Source organism: Gymnogyps californianus, chromosome 2, assembly GCF_018139145.2.
Source record: "Gymnogyps californianus isolate 813 chromosome 2, ASM1813914v2, whole genome shotgun sequence".
NCBI lineage: Eukaryota > Metazoa > Chordata > Aves > Accipitriformes > Cathartidae > Gymnogyps > Gymnogyps californianus.
In genome coordinates, this window is record NC_059472.1 from 67,567,297 (window position 1) to 67,591,913 (window position 24,617).

Genomic DNA, 24,617 nt, shown 5'->3' on the forward strand with positions numbered 1-24,617 from the left:
GATTTTCAGAGGATTTCTTACAGTATCATGCCCAATTTCTAAGCTTTTTTTTTTTTTTTTTTAAATCACAAAAATAGTATGAACTGCATCCCCAAAGTTTGAGGCCAGCACAGTGATTCCCCAAGAAATATACCAGCTAGGACAGCAAAAGGCAAGTTTGTCAGGCTTCTGAGGTTATTTAAAAGATAAAAAACAAACACCCACCCACAAGTCCACTGTTTAACTGAGCAGATCAATTTTAAGTACAGTAACCCATGTCTTGGAGTAGAGTACTACTCCTTTCTCCAGCCATCAAGACATTGGTGTTGAAGGGTCATTTATTTGCCTCCACATCTGGAAGCTCAAGATTGTCTCTCTGAAGCCACATTAAGCATAAAGTCTGTCACACCTGTAGGTACTTCCACCTGCTTAAACAGGAAAAACTTCAAGTAGAATTTCCCATGATCTGAAGGTTTTTGAAAGAAAAAACAAAAACCCACCACCACTAACAACAAAAAGAACGTTCTTCTAGGTATCATCTTCTTGAAGGCTGTACTGCAGATGTAAGAATATGCATTTACTAAGAGCCACTGAAATACCATGCAAGGAATAGTACTTAGTAGCTAGGAGAGTAGTTTCTAGCATGACACTGACATTCTCTTACAGTATCAGAGAATGTAACCCACTATTCGCCTACACAGAGGCTTCTGGGGGGAGGAGGGTGACAGCAGGCAACTCAATCAATTATCCATACTTGACATTCAATATACACACAGAGCAAGTTTGCAACAAAAGTTGAATCCAGCAAAAAGGCAAGTACGATATGATTTTCATTCTACTGAGAGGAGTCATCAGATGACTGATGTGAGTCATCTTACTGAGTCCTGATGAAATACGGGTTGACACTGACCTTCATTCAGACATTCAGATTTAGAACGCAGTGACCTCAATAGCATAACACTCAAATTACTTTAAATACTCCACTGTTTTACCTTGAGAGCAATAAACTCTAAAGTTGTATTATCAACACTCTGCTCTTTGTCTGTAGTAACATCATCAAACAAAGAGCAGTCAGGTAATTCCTTGTGGCAAGAGATCCTATTAAAAAAAAAAAAAAAAATCAAAGCCAACACACAATTCCATTCCCTGTGCATAAGATGAGAGCAATTTAAGTAAGTGACAATCAGGTAACAGATCAGGCCTTGAAAGGACCAGCAGAAGAGGGCTAAGCAATTAAATAATAAAGTTCTTACATTATTCTTGACACTAAAAATAGTGTGCCAAAAATGGCACATGCACAATTTCATGAGTAACTACATACCTGCTCTCCTGGCCTCAATGCAAGCAACGCTCATTTCCTCTTTCAATTCATGATTTTCATTGGCTATAGCTTCACCTACTGTAACAAATCTTCCAACTGCCAGGTTAACTGCTTGGCCCACTCGCTGAATTGCTTGCAGAGTCTTGTCTGAACGCTTTGGTTTATCCTTATGATTAATAAGAGTAGTTATCTGTGAACAAGAAGAGTTAATTATTAGAACTGTATCCAAGAAGACATTTTAACTTTAGTATTAAAGGCAAGTTTTGAACGGAACTCAGTAACAGATTTTTACCATACTTCACTAATAAAATTTAGTGTTGAGTCATGAGGTATCATTTAACTTCTCAGAGAATGAAAAAAAAATTTGGAGTATAATTAAGTTTGCTCATCTGCTGTGATCTCAGCTTACCTCACATCTCGAATTAAGGGATTCCCGCCCCCCCATTTGCAGTACTAAAATAAACTGCCCTAGGTCTCTCAACAGGCTTTCACACTATGGACACAGTAAAAGTTGAGGAGTCCAATAGCAGACATATCAACATCACTTTGTGTTTGCCAGCATTGGAAATCTTACAAAGTTTTTGTACTGTTATGTAACTAAACTCATCAACTAGGATTTGGGAGCTTTGGCTCTTTTTACTGAAATAAGCCTTTATAAATGACATTTTATCCAATTGATTAAGGCAGGCTTTAAGAAAGAATGAGCAGTAGCACAGTCTTTACACAAAAAGAAGAACCATTTGTCTTTTAGAAACAATATGAAGTATTCAAGCCCTGCCCCCATTAAAATATCCACTGTACTCATAACTTAAACATCCTCAATTACGTGTGTTTTCTAGAATTTAGAAAAAGGTTGCCATTTAGACGCAAGTTATCAGTAAAACAATTTGTGAGGACATTCTTATTCTGAACTCCACATCCTGTATCAGCTTTTCTGCCCAGTACTACATTGCACTATACATTCCTTCTTGGATCACACTGACGAGAGATCAGCTGCACGCAGGCTGCAGGAGACTGTAGATTTGCCCAAAACACCAAACATGAGGAAACAAAGAGATCCCTCTCCCACCCAAAGAGAAAGGGAGGATTGCAGAAGTAGCTTCTCGACCAAGGCACTGAATAAACATGAGAACAGTATGCAATCCTGCCACTCAGAATTAACTAATTACAAACTGCATTACAAATGGTATAGGAGCTTTACATTTTTGGTATCACAACCATTTTCTAGTGAGATGCAAGACAGAAGGTGAACTCTGTAGTTTCAAACATCCTAAATCAGCATAAAAGCCATCATTGTTGCCAACAAAGATAGTCCTGCCTGTCCTTGCCTCCCTCTCTCATTTTTGCAATGAATTTATCTGATGTGGGTTAAACTTGAGTTGTGGAGAAGGTGATGTTTGTTATTTTAGTTTTCCTCATAATCAGTTGCCCAGTCCAGTTCACTGCATAGCTGTATGAATACTTTTGGTGGCAAAAGGGAAAAGGTACAGACTGGAGAGAGAAAGATGGGCAGCAGTGTGGTTTGAAATGTCCACAGAACTGCATTGTAATCCACATCCCCAGGAGCTCAAAGATGTCTGCTGAGAGAATCTCAGAATTACATGAATTACTTAGGTGTCTGAACACCTCAGCTGTATCAGCTTAATCACAGATGTCTTTGCCCGTTCCTCAAAAAAAGGTAAATCATCATTCATTCATACATTCTCCTACCAGTCAAGCCTATGGTAGGACAAGAGCATAGAAGCTGTACCTGTAATGCTCACATCGGATCCAAGGACAGAGCAGGAAGCAGTGTAGGAACTGTTCTGCTTCATAATCTGATCAATGCCCAAGGCTTACCCTTCAGATATCACTGAGTCGTATTTCTGAGAAAAAAAAATAGTGGTATTTTTCAACACCTTACTGGGGCTGGTTTTGAATGCCACGAGCTGGTTTAGTCAAGTTTGCAGCATTAAACTCTTTGCAATGGAAAATGTCAGTACTTCATAGAGCACTTTGCACCAAAAAAAAAAGCTAAGAACTATCCCAGTCTGCCCTATTGAAGAACTGCTATGGGAACGGAAGAATATTTTGTCCTGGTACAAAACATCACTAGAGAAATGCATCGTCTGCCCACTGCCTTCTTATATATGCCCTGCTTCTCCAACTTGTACCTAAGCCGCAAGCTCTAAAGGAAGGCCACTTTCTACAATTCATACAACAAATCTGTTCCTGTAAGAGTCCCCTGGTTCACCAAACTTCAGCCCCAAAGCCCGTGAACTTCTGATGCCCACCCAGTGAAAATATCGTCTTACGATGAAAACAGTCCCATTAAAGAGTGAACTAAGCAAACATCTGAACACCTTCAGGTTCATTCTAGAGGAGGAATGACATTCCCCAAAACACACAATTACCATCACTTCAGTGGAAATTCAGATTAATATCAAATGGATGTTAAAAACAGCTGCACTATGCAGCTCTCCTGAATTCTTGCATTGTAGATGCTTCAGGTATACCAAACTATCAAATACCTGACAGCAGCTAATCTAACAATCCCAGCTGGCAAATTCTTAACTAGACATGGGCAGCAAGCCTACAGAGAGCATAAGACCAAACGCTGAAGAAAACCAATTTGATAGAGGGTCACAACTGTGTTCCCTCAACTGATTTTTAAGCAAACAGCAACCCAATGCTATGCAAACAAAGCTATTACATTCATACAGTTACTGACTTCTCAAAAGTATATATAAAATAACACTGGCCTAAGACAAATAGAATACTAGTTGGATGCACGTCCTGGCTGCAAGTTTACCTCCCACAGCATTTTATACCAGTAGAAGTTTAAACATGTTCTGCATAACCCTGAAAAAAAAAAAATGCATATGCAACTAACAGTGCAGAATGAAAGGAATCCCACCATCTCTTACAAATCATCAAGGGCATTTTAATCCCATACGTTACTGTAGAGGTATGCAAATGATAAAAATCATGAAGATGTCACAGTTTAAGTTGCTTTATTAAAGTCTTACAAAACATTTGCAGAAACACTTTCATTTGAGACAAGGGTGAAGTTTACAATTCTATCACTTCTTTAGCACCCTCTTCAGAGGGGGTCAGTTTTGCAGAAAAAGACACCTCGTATACCCCCCCACATAAGGTGAAGCAAGAATCAGCAGCTATTTTGGCAGGTCCATCACCAGCGTCATCTTAACCTCATGAGGTTCAGCGAGGCCAAATGCAAGGTCCTGTACCTGGGTTGGGACAATCCTCAGTATCTATGCAGACTGGGGGATGAATGGACTGAGAACAGCCCTGCAGAAAAGGACTTGGGGGTACTGGTGCATGAAAAATTGGACATGAGCTGGCAACGTACGCTTGCAGCCCAGAAAGCCAACTGTATCCTGGGCTGCGTAGAAAGAAGCGTGCCCAGCAGGTCGAGGGAGGTGATTCTCCCCCTCTACTTCGCTCTTGTGAGACCCCATCTGGAGTACTGCGTCCAGCTCTGGAGTCCCCAGTACAAGACAGACATGGACCTGTTGGAGTGCGTCCAGAGAAGGGCCACAAAAATCGTCAGAGGGCTGATCATCAGACCCTCTCCTATTAGGAAAGGCTGAGAGGGTCATAGTTGTTCAGCCTGCAGAAGAGAAGGCTCCAGAGGGACCTCACCACAGCCTTTCAATATATAAATGGGTTTATAAAAAAGACGAAGAAAAACTTTTTACCAAGCCCTGTAGTGACAGTACAGGGGACAATGGTTTTAAACTAAAAGAAGGTAGATTTAGATTGGACACAAGGAGGAAATTTTTTACAATGAGGGTGGTGAGACACTGGAACAGGTTGCCCAGAGAAGTTGTGGATGCCCCATCCCTGGAAGTGTTCAAGGTCAGGCTGGACGGGGCTTTGAGCAACCTGGTCTAGTGAAAGATGTCCCTGCCCATGGCAGGGGGGTTGGACTAGATGGTCTTTAAAGGTCCCTTCCAAACCAAACCGCTCTGTGATTCTATGATCTACTCTAGACACCCACTGGAGTAGCTTGTATATGCAGATTAAACTCAGTTTGGAAGCCTACAGTTATATACAGCAGCTGAGGCTTTGCAAATACCTCCTAGACTAATGAACTCTTAGCTGGGTAATATAATTTCTTCTCAGACTGGCTAACTTAGGGCCACTACAGTAACTATCTTAACATTAGAATGGAGGGAAGTTTGTTGAGCTCCATTGTTTTTTTTCCCAGAGAAGTCAAAAACTATATGGATTGCCAGTTAAAAACAAACATTGTGAAAGAACTAAAACAGGAGCTGGTCAAGAAGTTTGAAACATATCAAGACAAACAGCTTCATATAACACCTATTTCAAGTGTTATCAACATTGTGAGTAAATGCAGCCTGTACTAATATAGTAAAATTTGCATAGGAGGTTTGTTATAAAAAAGTAAGTAACAAACAGCCCTGAAAAGGGAGTAGGTAAGTCATGATAAAAGAAAGAGATAGATGAAGATATGAAATATATATCAGCTAAAGGAAAAAGGGCTGTCGCTGGTTCTAAAAACACGAGTTAGACATATACAAAATGTAAAATGCTTAATAACGTCAAAAGCATGAGGAAAGTTCTTCAGATACAGATGGGCTTCTCATAACCTGCCACCTGCAGAAAACATTGCTGTGCAAACAAGGAGAATGTATAATTCTGAGAAATATCTTTCTCCTTCTTCATGAAGTGTTAAGAGTGACAGGTATACGCTCAGGTATATCCTCCATTTAAAATAAAGTTATGAAAAAGCAGAGGTAGTAGCAACTGCAGTTTCAGATTCTTTTCAACACTTGATCAAACCTATAATTAACAATCAGGGTTAAAAAACTAACAAATAAGATCTTAACTGAGCAAGGAGAGGAATTTCACTAGTATGTTAAGTGACAAACTGAAGGAAACTGTGATGTTAATAAGCAGCACAAAGATTATTTAACCAGTTCAGACCATAGTAAAAAAAAAAAAATAAAATCCCTAAGCAATACAATTGGAGGGGTGTTGGGGAGAGGTATAGAATATCATTTGCTTCAGGATACAAATAAAGCAATAAGCATTAAAAGGCCAATAAGCTAGGCTTCTAAAATAAAGAATAAGCAAAAGTTTTTGCTCCTGACTTTTAAACAACATTTAGAACAAAGATATAAAATTGGACAAGTTAAATGGAGAAAAGTAAAGACCCACAAGAAACCTAACAAAGAACTTTTTCCTCAACGAACAACCACCTTCCTCCAGAGATACCCTAAGAGGCTATCAAAAACTGAATTAGTGAAAACTTGCAGCGTTTTAGGATATTTCAGATTACACTGCAGCCCATCCAGTTGCAACCAGACCAGAACTATTACTGTTGTGTTTCTTTCAGTTTTTTTTTTAAAAAAAGGAAACCTCTGTGACTCCAAGAACATTATCTATGCTCTCCTTTAAGCTTAACACCTCCCAAATATTTAATCTGTTGTATTCTGACCATGTATCACCCAGTCACTAACATTTGTGGTGTTTGGGCAGGAGTTAATAGCTGAAAAGATTACCTGCAAGTCTCTTTGAACAACAGTAATACGTTACATGCTGTTTACTTAAGGATTTACTGATCAGGCCCTAGAAAGGAAAGTCCTTTTGATGGTACTCATGCTGTTTAATGCAAGCTTTTACAGTATTTCCATGGAATGCTTATCTGAGATGTGAGACAATCAGTTTAAGGAGTGTGCAGTCTCAAGAAGCTGTCAGTTACAATCTTTTGTCACTTGTCATGAGCAGCCCCAGAAAAATGGCCTTTTTCCCAAGTACTTTACTGAAACTAACATATATAGCCATAATGTATCAAGATGTACTTCATATTTAAGGAAACAAGCTCAGTTGCAGCAGTTTTCAAGCAGCTCTTTTCAGAGCTTTTTGAGGGCCTTCAGATACTGACATTTAAGTTGTTATGTGCTTCATGCACAGGAAGCATCATGACAGCATGCTTAGCTAAAAATATTCTAATGTCTGTTTATTATCAGTGTAATTAAGTCTTGCATGACAGAATTAAGTGATACTTAAGAGACTGGGTTTCAGGAAGTATTTATAGACAACTATAAATAAAACCAGGGGAAACATAGCTATTTCACAGCCACTGCTACAAACACAAGAGTTAAACTGAGAAGTCATGTTGGAAGATACCCTATCTACCCCCCTCCCTGGGTAAGTACCCACATTGTACATAGGATGATTTAGACTCTCAAGGGTAGTAGTTGTTACTGCCTCACACTAATCAGTTTTCCTGCTAGAAAAATTATTCAAGAGGTTTTCTTTATGCAATGAGGATTAGCATCCTTAGAGTAACAGCTCCTATTCCATTTTGTGTATTTTCTGCTTTCTACCTTCCATTAATTTCATAATGGTAGAAAATTCCTTTCTGAAAAAAATGTAATACCAGGAATGGAAAGCCTTTGTTAAGAAAATGCAATAGCACTACGTACTAGGGAAGAAGCTACAAACCCCTGCAACAGAAGTGTGCTGTAAAGTAAATTTAGTTGCATTTGATAGGACATTGTCTTGGTGGTTCAACCCCAGGTGGCAACTAAGCAGCACACAGCCGCTTGCTCGCTCCCCTCCCCCAGTGGGATGGGGGAGAGAATCAGAAGGGTGAAAGTGAGAAAATTCCTGGGTTGAGATAAAGACAGTTTAATAGGGAAAGCAAAAACCACACACGCAAGCAAAGCAAAACAAGGAATCTATTCACTACTTCCCATCGGCAGGCAGGTGTTCAGCCATCTCCAGGAAAGCAGGGCTCCATCACGCCTAACGGGTACTTGGGAAGATAAATGCCATCACTCCAAACATCCCCCCCTTCCTTCTTCTTCCCCCAGCTTTATATGCTGAGCATGATGGTTCAGCACGGTATGGAATATCCCTTTGGTCAGTTGGGGTCAGCTGTCCTGGCTGTGTCCCCTCCTAACTTCTTGTGCCCCCCCCAGCCTGCTTGCTGGTGGGGTGGTGTGAGAAGCAGAAAAGGCCTTGACTCTGTGTAAGCACTGCTCAGCAGTAAGGAAACCACCTCTGCATTATCAACACTGTTTTCAGCACAAGTCCAAAACATAGCCCCATACTAGCTACTATGAAGAAAATTAACTCTATCCCAGCCAAAACCAGCACAGACATGTAGAAAACTTGGTCAAAAAGGTCTTTCCCACACTGCTCATACTTTTATTAGTTCATCCTGAGTTTGGGGATGAGCGGAAACTTCTAATATTACATTTTAGGTACTGTCTCTCATTAGGTCTTGCATACTACTTAAGGACAAACAGGTCTTCAGACTCATTTAGCCAGACAGCAGCACACGTTCCAACACTCACATCTGCTACAGAATACAACCACACATGTGAGAGAGCACAGAAGCGGCAGCTGGCATTTGACATCCAGTCCATAAGGGCTACAAGCAGAACTGTCACATAGACTTCTCATCATAGAAGATGAGCCTCATGGATCTTGAGAAGTGAACAATGACTACCTGCTTACCTGTCCTAGAAATCAAAAGTCTGTCAAGATTAGATGCCTGTCCAGACATTAATGAAAGTCTTACAAAGCATTTTCTACAATTTCAAGCACTAAAATATTTTTCAGAAGTCTGACTAATGTGCGGATTTTTAGAATTGGAAAGCCTTATCTTCCTATGCAGTTTTCATTTTGTAGAAAAATCCCACACATAAACTTTGTAGAAACTCACCTTTGAAAGTTTTCAAAGGCTGGAAAAGATTAACCACAATGAAATGCAACTGCATTAACTACTAATGCACTAGTTAACTGTACAAACCCATATTCTATTTATTCTGAAAACGTTACTTGAGACAACTGCCTCTGCTTTACAGACACTTGAACCAGAACAGTTTCTTCTACAAGTTATTATTCAAAAAGGGCAACCAACCCCTTCTCGCTGAAGTCACGCAGACCTAAACGCATCATTCGGGACCCTGAGTCACCACTTCTGTAAAGAACGGCTTCCACGAAGTGGTATGATGCTGCTACCCCCTATTTATGTATTTTCCTCATACTGCCTATGCACTGGTATCTAGAAGGGCAGTACAAATATGCTGCATGTCCAAGACTGCTGAGTTCTGTTATGCTTGTGGTATTGAGACTGTTGTAGTTGTGTCTTCACCTGAAGGCTTTTTAAAAGAATCTTCTCATTGCTTTTGTACATGTCTTTCATAAAAGCCTTCAGGGAAGCAAATGAAATAAACTACTTTAACAACCTGTAAGCTGGTTCACTTATCTGCAGGCAAATGCTAACATGCTTAGAGGAGCCTCAGGCAATCTTTCACATGTAGTGTCTAACAAGCTGATAAGCCACCTCTGAAAAGGAAGAAGGAACAATCCAGGACCTGCAGTGACAAGTAGAAGCTGACAAGCAACACAAGAACAGCCCTACCAAATCAGATCACTAGTATACCTAACCCAGTATCTTATCTCCTATAGTGCCCAAACATGGGTGCCTAGAAAAGAGCATGAGAATAAAACAAGCAAATGAGACACTAGCCATATTGCAGTTGTAACCAGATTTTTGGTTAACTGCAAATTGTACATTTCATTTTAAAACACCACAACATTTAATTGTGCACTTCTCACAAGCACAATAGCTTCAACAGGTAGAAAATATTATTTGGAAGGGGTGAGAACAGTCCTCTTCACCTCCTTCAGATCTAGGCTTCAAAACCTACTCTTTTTAAAGTTTGCCAGGAAAGACAATAGTACACAACTTCAAATTCGAACACCTCAGATTATTAGTACCATTGCTATGTACTTGTTATACATTCTTGGAATTGTTAAGAGATCAAAAAGAAAGGATTCAACTCACAGCAAGACTGTACTATAGTAGAGAATACCCTTTCTTTGTGCTGAATGCATTCCTAGAAAACCAAGGGCCCTTTAAATTTTGAGATCCAAACCAAACACCATCAAGAAAATGATTATCCAAAATGTGATACAGATGAACTTCTTCAATGGAGATGTAGCACTTTGATGACACCAATTTATTTCCTCCAGTGTGCGTTATTTTGGGTTTGGGGATTTGTGGGTTTGTTTTGGTTTGGTTTTTTTTTTTTTTTCCCCAAAGTAATGAAAACTCTGGGAACTTCAGAAATTTTTTTTCAGTGGGATTAAATTATTTCCAACTTTTTTTGCAAGTTGTTGTGAAAAAGAACTCCAGAGAAACAAAAAAAAAAAAAAAAAAAAAAAAGGAATGAACACAGTTGACTAGTTCTTGCAACCTGGGGATTCTTAGATATTATGTGGCGGTTTGAATTACTTGAATAATGTTACTAAAGTAACACTATTGTAGATGAGAAATATGCTTGCTTTTTGACGTTCACTTCACAGACTCCTTAAAATCAGGGATCCCCAGTGATCTGCAGATATGAAGCAGAAAAGTACATGAAAACTGACCTGCACTCCTGCCATCCTCCTTTATTTTTTATACACACGGGAGAGAAGAGGAAGAGAAGGCTCACTGGAGAATGCTCAGTGAGGCTTGACCACCAAGCAAAGCTACCTTGTTTACTCTTGTTGTCACATGCCTTACAAGTCAGAGGACTGCCCTATCTTCCCCCCAAAAAAGCTGTCTTCAGAATTTCTATACAAATGAGTGACAAAGATCTTCATTCTCAGACAATTCAAGTTCGAGCTTCCTTCTCTTTTTGAAAGGATGTATGGAAGTTTACAGACTGAAATTTGCACCTTTGAGCAACTTGACACAAGTTGGCAAAAATCGTTTTTCAAATTGAAAGTCCAGTTTAACCTCTTCTGATTATATGATAAGTGCATCAACAAGTATACTGAACATCAGAAAACATGCGTTTACCTATCATAAAATGCATCCAAAAATAAAACGGCCTTTACTGCACTTTTCATTGTGAAATGGCTAACTCAACTGCTGTCTTGAAGTTTGCTGAAATGCGCAACTACCTGACTAAAAAAAGTGAACATAAGCTAATAGACCCAATAATTGGTTTTAGGGGTGTACAAGCCAGTACCTTTTCCTCCCCTCCTGTTGCCCTTGAGTTCAGTATCTTCTTACCCAAATGGGATTTCATAAACCTATTACCCTTTTTCATTCTGCACCTAGAAATCCTGGGCATGAGCAAGCCTAAGTAAACAAAACCAACTCAGAGGGAAGTTCATTGTTTAACGTGTACTTTCAGATGTGGTCAAAACAGATGCAGACATGTTTTCAGCACCAGAGAGATGCAAGTCTCAGAAATAACTCAATTTACTAAACATGATCAGATAACCTCAAAACCAGAGACTGAATGGCAAATGATTATTGTGGCTTCCCTCCCAAACTTGCCTTTGTTAATGTACCTAACCTTCTACTGCTTGAGCAAACAATGCCTGAGCCAGCTCTGAGCTGCTTATTTAAAAAAAAAAAAAAAAAAAAAAAAAAAAAAAAAAGCCACTGTTATGGAACTAAGAATTCAGACATTGTATAAAAGATGTAACAGGGACAACACACTGATACCACCTGCAACTCAGAATTCTTTCTATTCAAATTGGGATTGGTTCCTGAAGATGCAGAAAAAGTTGCTTGTTAGTCCCATAAACAGGCAGCTTCACTGGCACGAATACCAGCCTTCCAATCTGTCTCGCACTGCATGTTGCGGACAGGAGGGTTCCTCCAGCCTTTTTCAGAGAAGGCTTCCTTAGCAGCATTTTGACATACCACTTCAATTCAGAACATCACCTGGTATTTCATCTTGAAAAGCACATACTTGCCCTAGGGATTAACAGAGAAGTACAGTGTGCTCTGGAAAAAGCTATGCAAATCCAACTACTATCTACCTACAGGAGTATAAAACAAAACAAAAACTTCATATAATCCAGGAACCATTATCTTATTTATGTTAAAGAGCCTGTATATTCTTCTGATTGTTGCCCTTGAGCTCTTCAAGGAAGCAAAAACTCATTCAGTTGGAAAATTCAAGAATATTTAAATGTAACATTGAGATATAATACAGAATCTTTCACAATTAAAAGGAAACGTTCCATACATTGGTCTAACTCCCACATTTTAAGCACTTGCAACTTTGGACAATATTACACTTCTAAACAATTTTGACATCTGTGAATAAAAAAACCAAACAAAACACCACCCCAAAACCCACGTTTACAACATTATATTACTACAGCACGATTTTACTTTATTGTTATTTGAAAATACATGATTTGTGTGGTTATAAGTGGCTATATTAATTCTGCTTAATACAAAAAGTCAGTACAAAAGCAACTGCATATCATATCTGAAAGAATCTTAGGATTTGCTCATACATGATTTTTGTAACTTGTGTTTAGGAGTTATCTTACCATTTGAGAATTCATTTTATGTATAAAAACAAGAAATCATCCCATTCAGTATCTAGAGTAGATTAACAGTTACAAGTTGGCACTAGAGTCTATATCACTACTCATTTACCCCAATAGCTTTAAACAAGTCTAGCGATGGAATGCAATACAACTCAATGAGTAAAAATTATCATTTAAGGCTCTATCTAGCAAGGGTTATGCTTTGTCAATGAATTAATAAACATAAAATAAATCCGTGCAGAAAGCCATAGGCTCATAGTACCATACAGCAGTTTTACTAAACCATAATCAGAGTTGTTTGCAATCATTAATTCATAATTCATCCTTTGGGGATTTCCCTACCTAATCTGTCTAAAACCATCTGTTAACAATGCTGAATAGCAAGAAAGCTGCTCTAATTCTTTTGTGCAGGATCACTGTGAGGCAGTTTTGATTTAATACTCGTTCTGCTGGAGAACTACAAAAATTTGTTTAATCTATAGAAAAGTAATTAATCAGATCTCATAAATTTGAAAGATAAGATTCCATTGAAAAGAGCAATTGATTTTCAGCTATGTCAGTAAGAAGCATCTTACTTCAGCTACTTCAAATGTTAGTCTGACTCATTTATCACATCAAAGACTAAGGTACTGAACATTATAAAGCAGTAGCCAAGCTTAACTCAAAGCCAATTTCACCATCCAAGGGTTCACAGACAAAAAAACCCTGAAACCACAGCTATTTCATGGCAGTGCTGTTGCTCATGTGATAAAAATGTTCAAGTGTAATTTTTCTTGTAAAGCAGAATATCATTAGTGATATTAACATCACTAATTATTAATGTAACAAAATAAATTTCATTTACCTATTTAGGATATTCTAAGGTACTCCTGTGCTTCCCAGCATAGCTTAAAAACCACAACTGTAAGTTATTATCTATTTCCCTTTCACTGTTTCATAACAACCTAGCTTCAATGACTAAATAGCTGTCAATTAAAAACTAGCCTCAGTAAAGGGAAACCTGCAACCACATCAGCCCAGAAATACAATTGATACTGTGACTGAAGTAATCACATTACTACAGCCAGATGATAAACTCATAAGATTAACTTTTCTGCATAAATCAAAGAGAAAGAATCAGGCTCCTTTAGGGGCACAGAGTACCAAGTGTAGGCTGAATAACAGTTGAGCTTCTGCAAGCTTCATTTTCCAGAAAAAGAATTTGTATCAAGTGGAAGATTCGTAATACAAACCACAAGCTCAGAACTTAACCCACAATACCTGTGGAACCAAAGGGAGGAGAAGAGTCAGAGAGTTAGTGACTAATTGAAACTAATGAGGTGCAACTCTGTACACAGGCAGCATACCATATGCTTCCAGACTCGACAGCAGTTAATGCATATGAGACTGCATCCACGGCACAGTTTCTCTGCGATACAGGATGTAAACTAAGAAGAGTTTAGCAGGAGGTCTGCTTCACTCAGCACAAGTTACAACGCAAGCCTCTACGCCATAATTCATGATTTTATTACTCAACGGTAGTGCCAAGTCAAGTCTAAAGTGAGTACCAAATTAATTCACAAAGAAGAAAATCCTGGAAAAGGGGAGAAACAGCTTCTCAAAGCTTGCAAGTTACCAGAATTTTTAAAGTACTGAAGGATAAAGACTAGTGCCCAAGAAGCATTTTAAAAGGAGAGCACTCAGATTTTTTTTTTTCCTCAGATGCACTGAAGAAGGCAATGAGTTTAAGACAAATATGGATTACCCTACTTTTTCCAAAAAGGAATCTTCCCATCCTCCAAGAAGAGCCATAAGGGGCAAAGCACAAGCCCTGGCACCATACTGGAGTAAGAACAGCCAAGAATATAAGAATCCTTTGGCATCTTAGAGGCAGGAAAGGGAAAGACCTAGAGGTACCAAAAATGCCTAGTGAAACAAGGCAGCCAAAGGACTTGCTGGAACTAATCTCTCAGTGCATCTGCTGCATGGGAAATGCAAGTAAGTTGAAATGGATGAGAGCTTGGACTGAATGCTGAAGTTCAGGAAGGGAATGAGACTACACATATTCCTTAATTTTATGAACGTTGTCCAGAGAGTATATGAGACGCTTCTTCTATTTAGTCTATAAAGGAGAAAGAGAGAACACATTTGATTCGCAACAAGTTCAAAAGTAGGTATGTAATGAGCCTGTACTGCAATACAATACTACGACTACAGACATTCAAACATCAGCTTATATATATATGACTGATGCATGATGTGGAGGAAAAACAGATAGGAAAAACGTGGTGTTTTTTCCGCCCCCCCAGTTTTTGTAGACTTCCAAGAATAGAAGGCTAGTGATATCAAGTTAGAAGTCTAACAGTGCTCTTAATATAGGACTCTTTGCTTTAAAGCTGTTAGCAAAAAAAGCTTTAAGACAAATCCATGACTAAATAATTCCCAAGATTACTAGTTTTGCAGCTATTAAGTTTAGAAGAAATGAACACTCATGGAAAGGTATCATGTGTATGTATGTCACTTATCATATACAAACCTCTTACATAGGTTTTGGCCAGTGTTGGCACCACACACACATACAACCCCCCAAAAATAAGCCTTATTTCCTTAAGTCCTTTGCTACATCCAGAGGAAATATCCTTCAGTAAGGAGACATACTAATGTCCACGTCTACAAGTATATTGAAGAACTGAATGCAAGTTGCTGTTCGGAGTTCTGCTGCTACTGGGTACAACACGAGCAACCTAGTACTCTCCAGTCACCTGAGGACTTCCAAGCCAATGAGACCACAAAACAGCTTCCCCAAAGACACCGCTAGCCTATAGACAAAATTCAAAGACCAGTGTCACGGAGCAGTAGCATACTGAACTCCACATCTACAGTTTTACACTTCTCTTAAATCTCTCTCTTTGACAGAACATGCTTGTTCAGTTCCATGGAGAATAGCATCAGTTCCACTAAACATACAGTAACTTACCAGCTATTACAGTCCATTTCTTTAGGAGTTACAACCCTGATATACTCAGTTACTTCCTTAACACAGCTCTGCCCCATCCCTTTGACAGAAAATAAGAACAGACCAGAGCAGCTATTCATATTTGTGCTCAACTACAAAAGAAAGTGAAGCAATCCCTACTCCAGAATGTATCTATGATGTACTCGGAGAATCTGTGTGGAATCAAAGTGACTGCAGAAGAGGCTATGAAAATATTAGATAAAATGAACTGGACCAACTTGCCAACATCAGATGTTATTCACTAAGATTTCAAGGGACTCAAAGATGCAATGGATATCAACTTTCTCATGCAATCTCCTGCTTAAAACTAGATTGACAGTTGAGGTATGGAGGTTGCCCAACACTTGTACATGGCAAATCATTACAAAAAATTGGAAGAAGTAGTGGACACCCAAATAAATATGACGTACTGGCAAAGACTCAACATGGTGTTTGTTAAAGGAATTCCTGCCTCACAAAACAGCCAGATTTCTCTGTAGAGATCACCAATTACATGGATAAGAAGGCACTCTGCTGAAAGAAAACTAGGAAACAAAGTCCATACCAAAGGTTTCAAAGGACACCAAGCAAGTTTCTGAAAAAAAAAGAAAGAAGGCCCTTTGTATGAATATTTAACTTATTAAGAGACAGAATGATGAGAAGGAAGATGAAGGAAGGCAGGAAGTAAATGATTGTTTACTTTAATAGAGGGAGATGACCAATGGAGTTGCACAGAAACCTGCGCTGGGACATGGATTATTCTACATAAAGAGGGAGGAGAGATAAGCAGGTAATAAAATTATGAAAATTTGCTGGTGATCCTAAGTTATTCAGGACAGTAAAGAGAAGATCTGACTACGGAATTGCAGAAACATCTTGCAACACTGACCAGGGAACGAAATGTCAGACAAAAAAATCACTGCAGATTAAAGTGATACAGATGGGAAAGTACCATCCTAGCTTCCTATATGAAAGCTAGGTCCTAGCTGACCATTACACCTCTCTTCTTGAGATGGAACAAACCCACTGCCTTCAACCTCTCCCCTTACGTCACATGCTCCACTATGTCAATGTTTTCCCTTGTACTGGGGAGCCCAGAACTGGACATGGTACTCCAGATGCTGTCTCACAAGTGCCAACCAGAAGGGAAGAATCATTTCTGCAGCCTGCCGGTTACATTCCTGCTAACAACCCAGCGTGCAGCTGGCCATCATTGCTGACTCTTGGTCAACTCTTTTTGTCCACCAGGACCCCCATGTCTTTCCTTGCAAAGGTTTTCTCCAGGCAGCTGATCCCAGCCCGTACTGTTGCGTGGTGTTATCCTGGCCCAGATGCAGGACTTGGTATTATTGCCTTTGTTGGACTTCACAAACTTCCTGTCAGATCACCTTTCCGGCCTGTCCCTCTGTCTAGCAGCCCTGTCCTCCAGCGTATCAAACACTCCCCAACTTGCTGTAGGGGAGTTCACATGCCTGTTGAACATGCTGGCCCATCATCCCAACATTCAGAACATTAACAAAGATGTTAAACAATATTGGCCCCTGTATCAGTCCCTGAAGGACACCACTGGTAATTGACAAAAAATAAAAAAAAAAAAGAGAGAGAAAAAGTCACTGATTATATACAGACCGGTAGCTTGATCCAGTATGGCTATTCTAAAGTTATACCTTCACTCTGAAAACTGTATCAGTGAGCTTTTCACATAAATGGGAAAACATCAGCTCTTGGTTCTTTGGGCTCTAATATGTAACTCCAGAAACTTCTGGAAAAACAGAATACTGGCAGAACATTATGTAATGTTATATAACTATATATCGTTTACTGAAATGGGAATTATTTTACCTAGCTTCAGAGAAAGCAAGGAAACAATACCATAGTAAAGAACAGGTTTGTTTTATCCACCTCAAGGCATGTACCACTGTTAAATTATGCAGAATCTAAAACTGACAATAACAAAATTCAGAAACATTGGTATCATGGGTTTTTTGTAGTTATTTAAGCTTTTCTTTTGACTATATAGGTCAAGCCAACTCCAAAACCTCTGACAGGATCTCCCGTAACGTGAAAGTTGGAAAAACACATTCAGTAACATGTGAGCACACAATCATTCTCCAAAGCACCTATGAGAAAATGGGCTTTCTGAAGGTTGAGCAGCTAGCTGTAATCGCACAGGTCTGCACTGAGGATGTTGGAGGATAGGTCACCTTCAGCTACAAAAACTGACTTTGTTCTTTTGGGAGCATATGCAGACAGAGCTCCAAGCTCCCTCTCGTGAACTCTTCCCAAGTACCTGACCATGAAGGTTCACAAAACTTATTCCACAGTTTCTCAAGAGTGCTTCCTTAGAACAGATCCAGACAGACAGCTGTGAAGATACCCAAACGCTGCTAGACTAGCAAACAGGTACATAATGGCAGCTGAGGAAGTTGCTGGTGGAGCCACATCCTGGAAAGTGCTTTTTTCCCTGTCTTTGCCTTTCCTCAACTGTTTAAATGACTTGTTATTACATGAGTCAGCACTGAGCACTTTAAACACCCTTCCTGACTTGTGTTGCCAAAAACTTTCCATAAAAAAATAAAACCCAACATAATTAGACTGGAAATGGGTAGCAGCAGTGAAGGAGATGTCTAGATTTTAAAGAATGCTGTACTATTTACATGTGGCAGACTGAACTAAAGACACCTATCGAGAAGAGAATTCTACTTGTCCTAAAGAAAATTGTGGGGTTTGACCCCAAAAGCCATATTTTCTGAACTGCATGCCACATGCTTTGCACAATACTGTACAATGATTCTCTTCACAGTACAGATATGTAGATAGTGAAAAAGAAGTGTTAGCAAATATGCTTAATACTGCGGCTTAAATCTGCCGTCTTCTTTTGTCATTTGTGGCACTATCAGAAAAGGGCCACATCAGGGTCTGAACAGATCTAGAGAAAATGAAGACCTAGTTTAACTCTGTAAAAAGTAAGTTTTAAAAAGAAATTTATTAATAAACATATCCAGTAATGACTCTAAGATTAATTTCTCCTGCCAGGAAAACAGGAATCTTACACCACTGCTGGCAGCAAATATACTCTGATACTATATAGTCTATAAGAAAAATCAAGCTACAAAGCGCAATTAAAAAAAAAAAAAAAATCAAACAAAAATAACCCTCACATTTGCTGAGTAAGAACAAGCAGTCAAAGACACATTTACAGTATTACACATCAATTGGGACGATGTTCTATGCAGTACATGAATTTAAATAAGAATCAATGCAGCTTTTTTTGTTGCTTAAAGAAAATACATTTAGCTCCACAAGAGAGATTGAAAGTGAGTTTGTCAGACAGTGCACCTTTTGTTTCCTCTTTGCTTAAAGTAAGTAGTGAAAAGCAGTAGCAACATTCTGACTATTTTTTTCAGTAGTATACAAGTATCACATAGCACTTCTCAGCTTTTAAAAAAAGGGTAAACTGTGAAGTTAACTTCACAGCAAGAACAAATCCCTTTGCAAGTGTATTTTGTACAAGCAAAAAACCCAAAGTCCTGAGCGTTACTGCTGATACATAGCTTGTGCAGAATATAAAAACAAATTCTGAGATTAAGTACTTTATAAACACCCTTTCTGCATAAATACCCAAACAAAGCCAGCCAGTGAGACCTCTGATGAGCAATCTAAATGAAACAGTACAGACAGAACTGATAAACCAGTACAGTAAGTGGGGCATTTTATCAGGCAAGTACAGGGAGCTACTGCTGATACCCTCAGCAAGTTCAGCCTGAATCTGAGCAGAGCTCAGCGCTCACGCTTCAAGGGAACAAGCTCATCTGCTGGAGCACTTTACCAGGAAAACAGTAAGCTCTGAGTGTTCACAAAAAATGCTCAGACACCTTACACTGTATACAGGGGAAGTGAAAGATGCTTAGCACTTCTGGAAGATGTAGTCTTAGGTTTTGCAGTCAATGACAAATCATACATGACATACTACATGTGCAACGAATCCAGAGAGAAATAAGACCGGTTTGTAAAGAGTATTCCAGAGGAATAAGAATGTGCACATCTTCACAGAAATCTGTTAAAAGTAAGAATTTAACATACGCAATTAAATTCAGCCTTTGCAATTGGAGGGTTTTCTCTTAAGCTTCCAAAAAGTGGTCTCCATATTCTACCTCTCTCAATTGTTTCAGGAGTAGAAAATTCATTGAGCTTTAATTTTATTTTGCCTTGGAACAAGTGGTTTAATCCCTTCAAAGGGCTTCTTCGAACTGACTGCGATTTCTTCGAACAGAGAAAGACAAATTACCATGATAAGTACAGAAACACAATTACCCATCACAAACTCTTCCTGCAGCCCAGCTGTACAAATGCAAAACAAGGCTTACAACAGTTTGTTTCCAGATGGGCTATGATGGTATAAACATAACTTGACCTCACCAGGACTAGTTATTTTTGTATAGCTGTTACACATTGTTTAAAGATTTTGTACAGGTAGGTTTTGACTTGCTAACTTTAATAATCAGTGTTCAAAGTACAAAAATGTACTATCTAGCAAACACTGTGCTGTTTTCATACATTATTTTTCAAGAAAGAAAAATTTTACTGGGTATATCAAACGCCAATTTTGTAACTCAAGATCTAAAAAAAACCAAACCACCAACACCAAAGCGGCTGGCATATAATTACTTAGCAGACCGCTTGAAAGCCTGATTTTTATTTTTTTTAAGCTCATTTAGCACAGTGCGGGACACGTTAAGAGGTCACCAGGACACAGTTTGCTCATTATTCAACTTCTTAAAATTCGGGTACTCTCCTCGGGTGCGACAAGAGCTCCAATCAATGTAACGCTCAGGCCAGACCGCGAAAACACAAAGCTTCGCCAAACCCCCTGCAAGTCGACCGCTCTCACCAGCACCACGCCGCGAGAAAAGGAGAGCGCTCCCATGCGGAAAGCCGTCAGGCGAGACACCCGGGAAGCCGGGGGGAACTCGGGCAGCGGCGCAGCCCCTCCGCCGGGCGGGCGGCGGGCATGGTTCCCGCCGCCCAGCGCCCACCTGCCCCTCGCCCCCGACCGCGGCATCCCGGGGCTGAAACCGCCGACGGCACCGCAGCGCCTTCGTGCCGCGGGCGTTACGCAACGGCACCGCGACCTTGCGGGGAACTTCGGAGTCCTTCTCGGGCAGGGACGTGCGAGCAGCATCCCCCCCCCCACGCACACCCCCGCTCCGGCAGCGGGATACCGCCCCCGCCCCGCGCCGGCTGGCGGGACCCCGGGCCCGGGACACGAGGGAGGGGGCACGGCTGAGAGAAGCCGCCCCCGCCCGAGCGGCCGGAGAGAGGCGGGGGGGCTACGAACCGCCGCGACCCTAGCGCGCAAACTTCGGCGGCGGCCGAGCTCCGTCCCGGGCGGGAAGGGGGAGGCGGGCCCCCCAGCGGCAGCCGGCCGCTGCCGCCCTACCCCCGGCCCTTGGGGTTGGCGGGGGGGTGGGGGGGGGAGGCGGCGGGGGGGGGGGTGTCAGGCGCGCGGCGGTATTTCTACCTGCGACACCAACGGCACCAGCGTCTGCTCCACGGAGCGCGTGCGGATCTCCAGCCCCGCGTCCGCGGCCAGCCCCGACGAGGACGACGAGGAGACACCGCTGCTGCTGCACGGGGACGTGGCCATCGCGGGGAGCCGGCCGGGACGCCCGCCGCCACCCGTGCTCCCTCCTGGCTAACTCCGCTCCCGCCGACCGCCGCTCCGCTCCGCGCCGCCCCCCCGCCGCGCCCCTCCCCCGCCCGCCGGGGCACCGCTGCCTTGCCGGGGCGCCAGGCGATGCCGCGCGCGCGCGCGCTCAGCCCCCCTCGCGGCCCCTTCCACGCCCCTTGGGACGGGATTTAAAGCGACAGCGCCCCTTTCCGCGCTCTCCGCCCCGCAAGCAGCGGCAGCTCTCGGCGGCCGCCCCCTCCCCTTGTGCTCCCCCCCTTCCCGCGCTTCGCGGGCGCGCGCAGCCTCCCCTCACCCCCGCCCCTCCCCTCCTTCACCTCAGAGCCAGCGGAGGAGGAAAACCGGGACTGGTCCCCGCCGCCACCGCTCCCACCGAGAGTTTCTCCGTCGCTCTCGGCCGGGGCGGGCGGAGGGTCCCTGCCCGAGTGGGGAAGCCAAGACTAGGCGGTGGCTGAGGGGCTCGGGTGGCCCCCAAGGAAACCGGAGTTCGGGCCGGTAACCGGCCTTGGGCTTCAGCGGCACCGGCTAGGGCGAAGCTGGGGAAGGGTGGTCCCAGCCGGGAAGTCGGGGACGCCGGTGCGGGGGAAAGGGAGAGCGGCCAGGGAGCCGCTCTCTCCTTGAGGAGTGTTGAAATCACGATTCGCGTACTTCATAGCATCTGGGAGGACTGATGAGCTGCCTTAAACTGAACTCCATCGGCTTTTCTCTTAGCAGCCTCCCAGCGAAGGGGGAAAAAACACCTCCTGCCTTTCAGTGGTTTGTATTCTGTACCTGGTACGCTGGCTGCTTTCAGAGAACAGCTATCGTGTGTATCTGGTTTTGCCCAGCTTTGGAGCTAAAGCAGACCATCTATGATGGATCTAGCAAGAAGAAGGCAAAAGTAATTTCAAAGGAATAAAAGGTTTTTTTTTCTTTTGGTTTTGGAACGGACTAAACTCACTTCCCCACATTAGTTTGTAACCTGCATTCAAGAAGTATCAATGCATGAATGCTTACTCGTCTGACTTGGCTGTACGTATTTGATACGGCTGATTCTTCTACAGGCTTGTGTACGCAAAATTTTGGAAACAGAATGGAGCTCTTCTGGCTATGATCCAAACCACCAAGGCGCAAAGCAGCTCTAGTCCAGAACTGGGGTAACTCAGTGCAGTGCTGTGCGTGAGCCAACAAGCCCTACCTAGGGTCTAGGCTAGTAAACTGCTCTAACCTAACTACTTAGTTTCCTGGTCAGAACTGATGATTTGTGTTTGTCTGCTCAGCTCTCGGGCAACACAACTCTGTAAACGTGTCTTTGGCTCTTTTCCGTTGTTAGATCAAGGACTTTGTATCATTTTCTGTCTCTGGAAAGATTTCTGATCTCTTTTGCACAAAGCATCTTTTGCACAATTTTGAAACCTAGACATAAGATAAAGGACAGCATTTGTTGTCCTTTGGAGTCCTATGGAGTCATCCATATTTATTAAAAAAGAAAATTGCCAGAACTGCAAGTGTAACCCTAGATAACGATATGACCCTATTCCTAGCTCTTCAGGAAATTGGTTTCCAACATGGTCTCATATTTTCTAAAATGACATCTTATATAACATCAACTGTTACAGGAGAGAACTAAAGGCTTAAATCTGCCACGGTACAAAAACATCTAAATGATGATGTAGACTTGAAATAAATGCTAGTCATGCTTGATCAAAGTGGTTTAGAGCACACTTGAGACTTCTTGGGTTTTTTCTCCTAAAATTTTAATTTTCTTACAATGTCTTTCGTTCTTTTTCGGGTAATTTGTTTTCCCTTCTCAATACCCAGATTCTAAGCCTTTGGCAACAATTGTTGTTTTCTTTTGCATTTTGGTGGAGTACCGAGGTCAGGTGTGATTGCAGCCTCCCCAGGACTGTACACTGGTACAGGAGACTTCTGGATCTTATGAGCTGAAGCATACACCAGACAAAGCGTCAGTAATACCAGAGAGAGAGAAGTGCATTCCTTTGCCCTCGTCCCCCTGCCCCCTTCTACTTGAAGTAGTTTTCTCCTTCAGAACTGTTAATTCCCACTCATTTTATGAACTTTACCATAATATAAATTATCTACATCATCAACATCTACAGATATGAATCTACGATTCACATCAGAAACTAACTAGAAGCACATGCACACATGGTTTATAATTTGATGTGGTCACCCAAGTCTGCATCACTTAATTTCAAAGACAGCTGCCTGTCTTCTTCAATGCAATAACGGATCAGACTTCCCGGGGTGACATTTTCTGATTCAAAGCAGAGTTGGTAGCAGAGGTTAATGATGAATTTTAAAGATTTTAACTTCACATTGAAAAAGAAAACAAGTTTGGTATAAAAGATAGTGGCAAAAATAGCAGTTTAAAAATAATTTTCTACACAGATTGGACAAATGGTGGGAACTTTGCAAAGCCTTTCTGCAGACAGAAGTCCTATTCCCAATCTACCACACTCTTTTCCTGCTTTCATTTTGTTTTCACTGGAGAAGTAGCATTAGTGGGTGGTGCTAGTGACAACACTGTCTACTTCTCCCACTTCTCCTCTTCAGGTGCTTCCAGTTTAAACATGGAAACCACATGCTCTGCTTCTGGGTCCTGTGCAGGGCAAACAGAACGCATGTTGTGATGGTTTTAATTTAATTAACACAATTGGAAAGCTCTAGCATGCTGCAGACTAACATCTTTGAAGACACCTTGAGGAGATCTTCAAACATGATAGCCTGGAGCTTAATTGTGCTTTTTAATTATGTTAAGACAATTTGAATGAGCCAGTGTGATAGATTGCAACCACACCTTTGGCATGCCAACACATACTTCTGAGGGAGCACTCTAAATGTGCAATGCACAGCACTAGAATATTTTGCATACTATCATTTTCAGCCCATGTGATGGATTCAGGAAAGCAATAGCCCACCACCCCAAAAAGAATGTCCCTCATGCCTGTGGGACGTGAGGACCACTGGCAATGGCAGTGTCTAGACAGCTACTACTCTTTAGCTCTACCTTGCATCTGAAAAGCATTTGAAGTATAAGGATAGAGGATGAGAGTAATGCCTAATGGACTATATTTTCTAACTTTGTGAGTGGTCAAGTGGAGGTAAGTGATTCATATCCTCAGAGCATTATGAACATGTCAATCTGTTCCTCCTCATATTTTTTCCAGACTTCACTCAAGGATGTGACACCTTCGGCTCCTCTGTCCATGATCTCCCAGAAGCTTGGGTTCTGTGACTGGTGACAGGTTTCCATACAGAAGGTAAACCAGTTTTCCCTCATCTAGCTCTTCACCTTTGTCTTTCCTATCTGAAGCACC

General features: G+C 41.4%; 1 protein-coding gene across 1 annotated transcript in view; it reads right to left on the reverse strand.

Moving 5' to 3' along the window:
• CTNNAL1 (catenin alpha like 1) overlaps positions 1–21,311 on the reverse strand; it is a 59,156-nt gene extending 37,845 nt beyond the window's left edge. The window contains exons 1-2 of the mRNA XM_050890768.1: positions 21,130–21,311; positions 1,301–1,490 (exon numbers count right to left, since the gene is read on the reverse strand). Of these exons, the coding sequence (XP_050746725.1) occupies positions 1,301–1,490; positions 21,130–21,255 (316 nt within the window). The 5' untranslated portion in view covers positions 21,256–21,311. The remainder of the gene's footprint in view (positions 1–1,300; positions 1,491–21,129) is intronic.
• Between the last annotated feature and the right edge of the window lie 3,306 nt (positions 21,312–24,617).